The 12,041-nt window shown below is 38.8% G+C and overlaps 1 protein-coding gene across 1 annotated transcript in view; it reads right to left on the reverse strand.

Moving 5' to 3' along the window:
* LOC110504309 (inactive phospholipase C-like protein 1) overlaps positions 1 to 12,041 on the reverse strand; it is a 123,422-nt gene that overhangs the window by 23,853 nt on the left and 87,528 nt on the right. Inside the window, exons 2-4 of the mRNA XM_036974642.1 lie at positions 10,624 to 10,698; positions 10,148 to 10,435; positions 9,579 to 9,866 (exon numbers count right to left, since the gene is read on the reverse strand). Of these exons, the coding sequence (XP_036830537.1) occupies positions 9,579 to 9,866; positions 10,148 to 10,435; positions 10,624 to 10,698 (651 nt within the window). The remainder of the gene's footprint in view (positions 1 to 9,578; positions 9,867 to 10,147; positions 10,436 to 10,623; positions 10,699 to 12,041) is intronic.

Below are 12,041 nucleotides of genomic sequence, written 5' to 3' on the forward strand. Positions count from 1 at the left end.
GGAGGGAGAGGGAGAGGGAGAGGGTGGGAGAGGGAGAGGGTGGGAGAGGGAGAGGGAGAGGGTGGGAGAGGGAGGTGGAGAGGGAGAGGGAGAGGGTGGGAGAGGGAGGTGGAGAGGGAGAGGGAGAGGGTGGGAGAGGGAGAGGGAGAGGGAGAGGGAGAGGGTGGGAGGGGGAGAGGGAGAGAGAGGGAGAGGGAGAGAGTGGGAGAGGTAGGTGGAGAGGGAAAGGGAGGGAGGGAGGGAGGGAGGGAGGGAGGGAGGGAGGGAGGGAGGGAGGGAGGGAGGGAGGGAGGGAGGGAGGGAGGGAGGATGGACAGATACAAAGGGAGCAGGGGATAGATGAGAAGAGCAGGTTTAGAAAGGGCATCCAGATTGTAATACTCCACAGAATGGATGAATTATTGAGCTACAATATTCAATAATATCTAATGACTGAAAAAGACGGGAAGTCAATTCCATCCGTTCCAATCAATGCATGGGATCAAATTTGAGGTGAATTAATTGTTATAATATTTTATTGCTCATTATTTTTCTAAAAATTAACTGAATTTAATTTCAGGTAATTTCCATCTTGGAACAGATATGAAAGTCACCCTGGTTATATGGCTTAGCATACTACTCTACCTCGTGCCCCTGGCCTACCCTTCCATGCATGCCAAACTGACTGCAGGAAAGTCTAGACACCTACACACACACACACACACACAAACACACACACACACACACACACACACACACACACACACACACACATACACAGGCAGCTATACTGGCTTCACAGCATGCTTCACAACCAGGGCCTGAGCGTTGATTCAAACAGATTAGCTATGGAGCCATGTGCACTCACACAAATACCTCTGACTGGCTTTATTTAGGTCTGTGTATTTCCAGCTGCTATCTGACCCATCTCCGCCTCCTCTCCTGCTTTCGTTTGTCCGGAGAATATCCCAAAATATATTCACCCATCCTTGCAAAAATTACCAGTGGCATGTATCAGCTTACTTTAATGTTAGGTCGATAGCAGTCCTTGAGATTTACTGTCTATACAGTACATTCAGAAAGTACATTTTGTTGTGTTACAGCCTGAACTTAAAATTGATTAAATTAAGATTGTTTTGTCACTGGCCTACACACAATACCCCATAATGTCAAAAGTGGAAGAGTGTTTTTCGAAATTTTTCAAATTTAAGCAAATATTAAATGAAATGTCTTGAGTTATTCAACCACTTTGTTATGGCAATACTAAATAAGTTTAGGAGTAAAAATTAGCTTGCATGGACTCATTCTGTGTGCAATAATAGTGTTTAACATGATTTTTGTATGACTACCTCATCTCTGTACCCCACACATACAATTATTTGTAAAGTCCCTCTTTCAAGCAGTGAATTTTAAACACAGATTCAACCACAAAGACCAGGGAGGTTTCCCCAATTCCTCACAAAGAAGGGCACCTATTGGTGAGTTAAAAAATCAATGAGTAAAAAAAAAAGCACACATTGAATATCCCTTTGAGCATGGTGAAGTTATTAGTTACACTTTGGATGATGTATCAATACACCCAGTCACTACAAAGATACAGGAGTCCTTCCTAATTCAGTTGCTGGAGAGGAAGAAAACCACTCAGGGATTTCATGAGGCCAATGGGGACTTTAAAACAGTTACAGAGTTTAGTGGGTGTGATATGAGAAAACTGAGGATGGATCAACAACATTGTAGTTACTCCACAATACGAACATCATTGATAGAGTGAAAAGAAGGAAGACTGTACAGAATAAAAATATAACATGCAGCCTGTTTGCAACAAGTCATACTGCAACAAAAGTTTTGTTTGGGGCAAATCCAATGCAACACATTACTGAGTACCACTCTTCATATGTTTTTCATGACGTTGGCCTGGGGGGTAGGTTTATGTCAGTCATAAATACCTCTTCCCCCCTTTTTCCTCTCTCTACTCTACTGAGGTTACATTTGCAAAACCCTTGGTTAACATAGAGATTCTGGGAACATCAGAAGATGGGGGGAAATGAACTATATTCTGGTAATCCGACCAATGAAACACATGCGGTGGTATTTAATGAATATGATGTCAGTTCGGTTGTCATCTGAGACATTCTCATCAATGATAAAATGACATAAACCCTACAGTGGAAAGTCTACACATCAGAGTTATCGGATTCACATGGAATTGTTGTTCAATTTAAATGTTTGAATATGAAATTATTTGTGATGGGATGAAATGTGATTTTCTAAAATGTGAGATGTGGGTTTTCATAAGATAAGACTGCGCACTCAGTGGCCCGCCCACGTGAAGAGACAGAGGTTGTAAACTATGAAACACACCCCTTTTCTCCCTTCCTATATAAAGCCTTGATGACAATAGAACTTCCTGCACCGGGGATGTAGGACGACGGTCCTATGTCAGAATGGTTCAGATAATAACTACAGAACGAAACCAACATAAGCGTGAGCTTTGGTTGCGAATGGTATGAACTTTGAACTCTTATTCACTACAGAAGTGATACCTCCTAGCCGTTGAGTTAGAAACCGCAGCTGCAAACGCAGGTTAGCAAGGAACAGACAGAGTATCCCATCTACCACACAACAACGTTACTACAACGTATCCAATTGACCACCAGAGACATTCTTCAAAGGACAAAGGACTCGGTTTGGCAACACGGCCTTCCATCTACCACCAACCTACTGAAGCACAGCTCAGAGTAAATATTTATTGCATTTTCCTTTTCCGAATTTAGAATGCATAAGATACTGTATTTAGGATAGCACAGCTTCTTCCCTTTGTTCCTCAGTCTTCCCGCTCTTTCACTCAAATCCAGCCCCTTTTCTTTTGTGCAACAAGCTGTCATATCTGTTCCGCCCACTAGGGACGTTTTCCTTTATGACGTAATTTGTAATCAAGTTATGATTAATTGTGTGTATGTGTACGTCTGTGTGATTAGTTAGGTATTTAGTAAATAAATAATTAAACACAATTTTGTATTGCTGATTCAACTTGTTAGCCAGGGTTCGTGCAGATAAAAGAATTTACAACTTTCAGATGAGACTGAATTAAGATGACGATTGATACTGACTGCTATTGATGTAAAATATTACTAGGTCTTTAAGAGTTTATTCGGGAGATAACAGCTCTATAAATATTATTTTGTGGTGCCCGACTCTCTAGTTAATTACATTTACATGATTAGCTCAATCAGGTGATATTAATTGCGGAGAAATTATTTTATAGAATGCCATGTCATATCACTTAATCCGGCATAGCCAAAGACACGACATGTTTATGCAATAGTGGTGGCTGTATCATGTTATGGGTATGCTTGTAGTTTTTAAGTACAGGGGAGTTTTTCAGGATAGAAAATAAATGGAATGGAGCTAAGCACAGGCAAAATCCTAGAGGAAAACCTGGTTCAGTCTGCTTTCCACCAGATACTGGGAGATGAATTCATCTTTCAGCAGGACAATAACCCCAAAAACATGGCCAAATCTCCACTGGAGTTGTTTACCAACAAGACAGTGAATGTTACTGAGTTTTTACTTAAATCTACTTAAAAATCTATGACAAAACCTGAAAATGGTTGTCTAGCAATGATCAACAACCAATTTGACAGAATTGAAGAATTTTGAAAATAATATTGGGCTTATGTTGTACAATCCAGGTGTGGAGAGCTCTTAGAGACTTACAGTACTCAGAAAGACTCTCAGCTGTAATCACTGCCAAAAGTGCCTCTACAAAATATTGACTCAGGGGTGTTAAAACTAGTTAGGGATAGGCGGGACGTAAATTTCTCAACTGGCCAATTGCCAGGGAAAATGCAGAGCAACAGATTCAAATAAAATACTATAAAATTCAAACTTTCATTAAATCACACATGTAAGATACTCAATTAAAGCTACACTCGTTGTGAATCCAGCCAACATGACAGATTTTAAAATTGCTTTTCGGCGAAAGCATAAGAAGCTATTATTTGTTAGCCTGCACCATCTGCACCAGCAGTAAACAAAGGAGTTAACATATTTCAACCCTGCAGGCGCTACACAAAACGCTGAAATAAAATATAAAACATGCATTACCTTTGACGAGCTTCTTTTGTTGGCACTCCAATATGTCCCATAAACATCACAATTGGTCCTTTTGTTCGACTAATTCCATCCATATATATCCACAATGTCCATTTATGAAGCGAGTTTGATCCAGAAAAAAACAGCTTACAAAAAACGCAACGTCACTACAACATATTTCAAAAGTTGCCTATAAACTTTGCCAAAATATTTCAAACTACTTTTGTAATACAACTTTAGGTATTTTTAAACGTTAATAATCGATCAAATAGTAGACGGGGCAATCTGTTTTCAATACAGGAAGAAAACAAACCAGCGCCACTTTTCACGTCTTGTGCAACTCACAAAAGTGTACCCAGTTCCTAGTTGGCCTACTTCTTCATTGCACAAAGGAATAACCTCAACCAAATTCCAAAGAATGGTGACATCCAGTGGAAGCGGTAGGAACTGACAACAGGTTCCTAAGAAGTATCCCTTGGCAATAACAAGTCAGGGAACAGAGAGAGGCAACAAACAAACAAATCGAAACAGTTAGTCCTCTGGGTTTTGCCTGCTACATACTGTAAGTTCTGTTATACTCACAGACATGATTCAAACAGTTTTAGAAACTTCAGAGTGTTTTCTATCCAAATTCATGAATAATATGCATATATTATATTCTTGGCATGAGTAGCAGGAAGTTGAAATTGGCTATTTATCCAAAAGTGAAAATTCTGCCCCATAGCCCCAAGAGGTTAATACTTATGTAAATTACATATTTCTGTATTTCATTTTCAATGAATTAGCAAAAATGTCCTAAAACAGGTTTTCACTTAGTCGTTATGGAGTGTTGTGTGTAGATGGGTGAGAAAATATTTTAATTCAGGCTGTACCACAACAAAAATGTGGAATAAGTCAAGGGGTATGACTCCTCAGTGTTTCTCTCTAAGGTACATTGAGGCATTGTGTTCTACTCAGGGTTTTGTGTGGACTCCTACTGAGAGGTGTGATGGGTAGGAAGTAGAAACCACAGGTGTGACTGCACTGCAAAATACTCAATCTATCCACCCACCATGGCACTAAGTACAGTATGTAACACTTGCAAAGGTTAGATATCCACCTACAGCCTGTTCCATTTATACACTAGATATCCACCTACAGCATGTTCATGTATACACTAGATATCCACCTACAGCTTGTTCATTTATACATTAGATATCCACCTACAGCCTGTTCATTTATACACTAGATATCCACCTACAGCATGTTCATTTATACACTAGATATCCACCTACAGCTTGTTCATTTATACATTAGATATCCACCTACAGCCTGTTCATTTATACATTAGATATCCACCTACAGCATGTTCATGTATACACTAGATATCCACCTACAGCATGTTCATTTATACACTAGATATCCACCTACAGCTTGTTCATTTATACATTAGATATCCACCTACAGCATGTTCCATTTATACATTAGATATCCACCTACAGCATGTTCCATTTTTACACTAGATATCCACCTACAGCATGTTCATTCATACATTAGATATCCACCTACAGCATGTTAATTTATACATTAGATATCCACCTACAGCATGTTCATTTATACACTAGATATCCACCTACAGCATGTTCATTCATACATTAGATATCCACCTACAGCATGTTAATTTATACATTAGATATCCACCTACAGCATGTTAATTTATACATTAGATATCCACCTACAGCATGTTCATTCATACATTAGATATCCACCTACAGCATGTTAATTTATACATTAGATATCCACCTACAGCATGTTTATTTACACATTAGATATCCACCTACAGCATGTTCATTTATACATTAGATATCCACCTACAGCATGTTCATTCATACATTAGATATCCACCTACAGCATGTTAATTTATACATTAGATATCCACCTACAGCATGTTTATTTATACATTAGATATCCACCTACAGCATGTTCATTTATACACTAGATATCCACCTACAGCATGTTCATTTATACACTAGATATCCACCTACAGCTTGTTCATTTATACACTAGATATCCACCTACAGCATGTTTATTTACACATTAGATATCCACCTACAGCATGTTCATTCATACATTAGATATCCACCTACAGCATGTTCATTTATACACTAGATATCCACCTACAACATGTTCCATTTTTACATTAGATATCCACCTACAGCATGTTCATTCATACATTAGATATCCACCTACAGCATGTTAATTTATACATTAGATATCCACCTACAGCATGTTCATTTATACACTAGATATCCACCTACAGCATGTTCATTTATACACTAGATATCCACCTACAGCATGTTTATTTATACATTAGATATCCACCTACAGCATGTTAATTTATACATTAGATATCCACCTACAGCATGTTCATTTATACATTAGATATCCACCTACAGCATGTTCATTTATACATTAGATATCCACCTACAGCATGTTCATTTATACAATAGATATCCACCTAAAGCATGTTCATTTATACATTAGATATCTACCTACAGCTTGTTCATTTATACACTAGATATCCACCTACAGCATGTTCATTTATACATTAGATATCCACCTACAGCATGTTAATTTATACATTAGATATCCACCTACAGCATGTTCATTTATACATTAGATATCCACCTACAGCATGTTCCATTTATACACTAGATATCCACCTACAGCATGTTCATTTATACACTAGATATCCACCTACAGCATGTTAATTTATACATTAGATATCCACCTACAGCATGTTCATTTATACACTAGATATCCACCTACAGCATGTTCATTCATACATTAGATATCCACCTACAGCATGTTAATTTATACATTAGATATCCACCTACAGCATGTTAATTTATACATTAGATATCCACCTACAGCATGTTCATTCATACATTAGATATCCACCTACAGCATGTTAATTTATACATTAGATATCCACCTACAGCATGTTTATTTATACATTAGATATCCACCTACAGCATGTTCATTTATACATTAGATATCCACCTACAGCATGTTCCATTTATACACTAGATATCCACCTACAGCATGTTCATTCATACACTAGATATCCACCTACAACATGTTTATTTATACATTAGATATCCACCTACAGCATGTTCATTTATACATTAGATATCCACCTACAGCATGTTCATTTATACACTAGATATCCACCTACAGCATGTTCATTTATACACTAGATATCCACCTACAGCTTGTTCATTTATACACTAGATATCCACCTACAGCATGTTTATTTATACATTAGATATCCACCTACAACATGTTCCATTTTTACATTAGATATCCACCTACAGCATGTTCATTCATACATTAGATATCCACCTACAGCATGTTAATTTATACATTAGATATCCACCTACAGCATGTTCATTTATACACTAGATATCCACCTACAGCATGTTTATTTATACACTAGATATCCACCTACAGCATGTTTATTTATACACTAGATATCCACCTACAGCATGTTCCATTTATACATTAGATATCCACCTACAGCATGTTCATTTATACACTAGATATCCACCTACAGCATGTTCATTTATACATTAGATATCCACCTACAGCATGTTAATTTATACATTAGATATCCACCTACAGCATGTTCATTTATACATTAGATATCCACCTACAGCATGTTCATTTATACACTAGATATCCACCTACAGCATGTTCATTTATACACTAGATATCCACCTACAGCATGTTAATTTATACACTAGATATCCACCTACAGCATGTTTATTTATACATTAGATATCCACCTACAGCATGTTTATTTATACATTAGATATCCACCTACAGCATGTTAATTTATACATTAGATATCCACCTACAGCATGTTCATTTATACATTAGATATCCACCTACAGCATGTTCATTTATACATTAGATATCCACCTACAGCATGTTCATTTATACATTAGATATCCACCTACAGCATGTTCATTTATACATTAGATATCCACCTACAGCATGTTCATTTATACATTAGATATCCACCTACAGCATGTTCATTTATACATTAGATATCCACCTACAGCATGTTTATTTATACATTAGATATCCACCTACAGCATGTTCATTTATACATTAGATATCCACCTACAGCATGTTCATTTATACAATAGATATCCACCTACAGCATGTTCATTTATACATTAGATATCCACCTACAGCATGTTAATTTATACATTAGATATCCACCTACAGCATGTTCATGTATACACTAGATATCCACCTACAGCATGTTAATTTATACACTAGATATCCACCTACAGCATGTTTATTTATACATTAGATATCCACCTACAGCATGTTTATTTATACATTAGATATCCACCTACAGCATGTTAATTTATACATTAGATATCCACCTACAGCATGTTCATTTATACATTAGATATCCACCTACAGCATGTTAATTTATACATTAGATATCCACCTACAGCATGTTCATGTATACACTAGATATCCACCTACAGCATGTTCATTTATACACTAGATATCCACCTACAGCATGTTCATTTATACATTAGATATCCACCTACAGCCTGTTCATTTATACATTAGATATCCACCTACAGCATGTTCATTTATACATTAGATATCCACCTACAGCATGTTCCATTTATACACTAGATATCCACCTACAGCATGTTAATTTATACACTAGATATCCACCTACAGCATGTTCATTTATACATTAGATATCCACCTACAGCATGTTCATTTATACATTAGATATCCACCTACAGCATGTTCATTTATACACTAGATATCCACCTACAGCTTGTTCATTTATACACTAGATATCCACCTACAGCATGTTCATTTATACATTAGATATCCACCTACAGCATGTTCATTTATACATTAGATATCCACCTACAGCATGTTCATTTATACATTAGATATCCACCTACAGCATGTTCCATTTATACACTAGATATCCACCTACAGCATGTTAATTTATACACTAGATATCCACCTACAGCATGTTCATTTATACACTAGATATCCACCTACAGCATGTTCATTTATACATTAGATATCCACCTACAGCATGTTCATTTAAACTCTAGATATAGCTATGAAGACAATCCTTTTTGTAATTACAGCTGTTATACCAACTGTTGCTATCATCATTATTAGGTTTGGGGGTAATTTAACAAAAAACAAAGTGCGATAATTAACTGAATTGGAGACGGAATTGACCTCAACTCTGATCATCTCTAAACCTTTCTACTTCCTCTAATGTTACTTACCTCAGCTTCCTTGATGCCATTACAGACCTTACAGATGGTTAGGCAGCTATGAAGACAATCGTGTTTTCAATTTCAAGCTAGACCATTGCTCTCTCTCTGGTGTAACTGTACACTCACATGGACACACACACACATACTGTACAAGCATGTACATATACACACACAGACACTCACCTTAGCCTCCTTGATGCCAGGACACAGCTTACAGATGGTTGCCACGGCCGTATCCTCTGCGACGATCCCATACCCGTCTTCATCCACCTCGGCAAACTCTGTGGCCAGCCATTCACTCCTCATTTTACTGCCGAGGCTACCCTCCCCTATGATGCTCCCTTCTCCCAGACCTCCTCCCCCGCCTGCCCCACCTCCATGCCCGATGGCAGAGGGGTGGGACACCAGGTAACGGAGCCCTGTCACCCAGATGTTGGCCACGTCAGCTGAAAGAGCCACCAGGTCCAGAGACTGGGACATACAAATACACATCACATGAAATCTAAAAGTTTTCTCAAGTAAAACAATCAAATTAAAAACATTTGGAAAAATTAGATAAAAGAGATTAATAAAGTAATATAATTAAAAACACAAATTGATTTAAAAACCTCAGTGTTATCTGCCTTTGCCTGACTGCCAGTCTGTTTCTGCTCTCTTGCCAACTACTTGGCACCACAATTCCCAAAGGAGATGTCAAGGCAGAACAAACTAATCTGGGACCAGGTTAGTGTCTGCCCCTCTTCCCCTCCTACCTGGTAGTCATCCCCGTGGATAATAGAGAAGGCTGCCTCCTCAGCCAGGTGTTCTGCAGCAGGTCCGTTATGGAGGAAGGTCTCAGTGCTCTTCCCCGTCCTAACCTCCCTGATAGTGGCTATGTCCAGGCGGGCACGCTCCCCATCCTTCTTAGAGGGCTCCCAGCGCAGGCAGCTGAGGTCCTGGTCCAGGGTGTAGAAACGACTGTAGATCCGGGAGTTGGGACGCACCTTCTTCAGCTCACAGCCCCCCTGCATGAAGGCCAGGCAGTCGGCCGCGCTGCTCACCTGGAGGAGGGGGAAGGAGAATACATTTCAATTGAATCCTTATCCTCCTTATGAATCGGTCATGTATGACTTATGAATGCGTTTTGAATTCCATCCGTCGGTCAAATAAAGTGTTACCCATTTCACTTTCATTTACAGACTAAAATTCTAAATCCAGGTAGTTTTTTTTTTAGAAACTCAAAACGAACCTTCTTCTCTGAGGGTATGCTACTGAAGGACACTGTCTTCTTGCGCCCGCCGGCCAACTTGTGCATTGAAGGATCCTGGGTAAAAGACAGAGAAGAGCAGAGAGTGAGACAGGCAGACAAGTCTACTTATCCTACAGGCTATGTTTAGAAGTGTCAAGACAAGACATTACAGGCATATCCCATCAACGGACATAATTACAATAGGAGTAGAGACGTATGTGGACATGGGGCCCAACAGAGAAGAATGTAGAATGTTAATAAGTAATAATGAGGTAGCTATGAAAGCCATCAGTAATATCCCCGTGAATGATTATGTTTTTGGAACCCCGGCTGCACTGTCTGTCTCTCCTAAAGCCAGACACCTGAAATAAAAGGTCTGCTAATCTGAACTCATCTTCACAGGCTTGGAAGGCTGGAAATCAATTGTGCCATTTAATTTCCTGTGTGGTAATGTAGCACTGATTCACACAGTGTACAGAGTCTGGTCTTAGGGCTGACGGGGCCCACAAAAATAGATCTTCTGTGTTCACACTCACACATCTGTTCTCGCTGCTTCCTGCGTCTTTCAGTCTCCAGGGGACAGCTGATTGATTGACAGGTGGGAAGAAGACAGCTCTATTGTCACTGGGTGCTGAAATGTCAGGGCTGGTGCCAACGCAACAGGTCTCTGTCTCTCTCTCTCTCTTTCTCTCTGTCCCTCTCGCTGTCCCTCCTGCTGTCCCTCTCTCTCTCAGCTGGCCATTATAACACAATGTGCTCTTCAAGGGTTTCGAAAACCACATAGGTATAATAAGACTTATAAGTTATATTCTTTCAAATCCACATCTCAGTTTATAAGCAGTAGCTTTTTCTCCGTGGTCAACAAGGGGGTGAGGTAAAACATATGACATTACTACCAGGAAGACTTCCCACACGGGTTAATACAAATCCAGTTTTCAGAATAACAAGTGTGCACAGGCAGTGGCTTGTAAATGAAGACAATGTATAAACGTGACAATGTGTTTCAATATATGAATTCCAGCCTTTGTGCAATATTACTGATGATAAGGAATTCAAACCACAAAACAATGTGTGTGGTACCGGCACCATCAGAGCCAGACAGAGCACTTTCATCCTGCTGTCATGTAATTATGGGGTTGTACAGACAGCGCTGACTGACAGACTCTAAGTGCAGCCTTTTGTTACTGTAATGACATTTCCACCATTGATTCAAAGCATGTGGCCAGGGCTGCACTATACTGTAGCATCCAGCCAGGTTGTAACAGAGTTGCAGCCCTGGGTTCAAATACTATTTCAAATCTTTTCAATATTTGCCAGACTGGTGGGTTTTTAACTCTTGCAACTATTCAATTGGCTACAAGCCTGAAAAAAATATACAAAAAAAAAAAGGATTTGAACCCAGATTGTAGGAGTGTTAC

The sequence above is a fragment of the Oncorhynchus mykiss genome, chromosome 3 (assembly GCF_013265735.2).
Source record: "Oncorhynchus mykiss isolate Arlee chromosome 3, USDA_OmykA_1.1, whole genome shotgun sequence".
In the NCBI taxonomy this organism is placed as follows: Eukaryota; Metazoa; Chordata; class Actinopteri; order Salmoniformes; family Salmonidae; genus Oncorhynchus; species Oncorhynchus mykiss.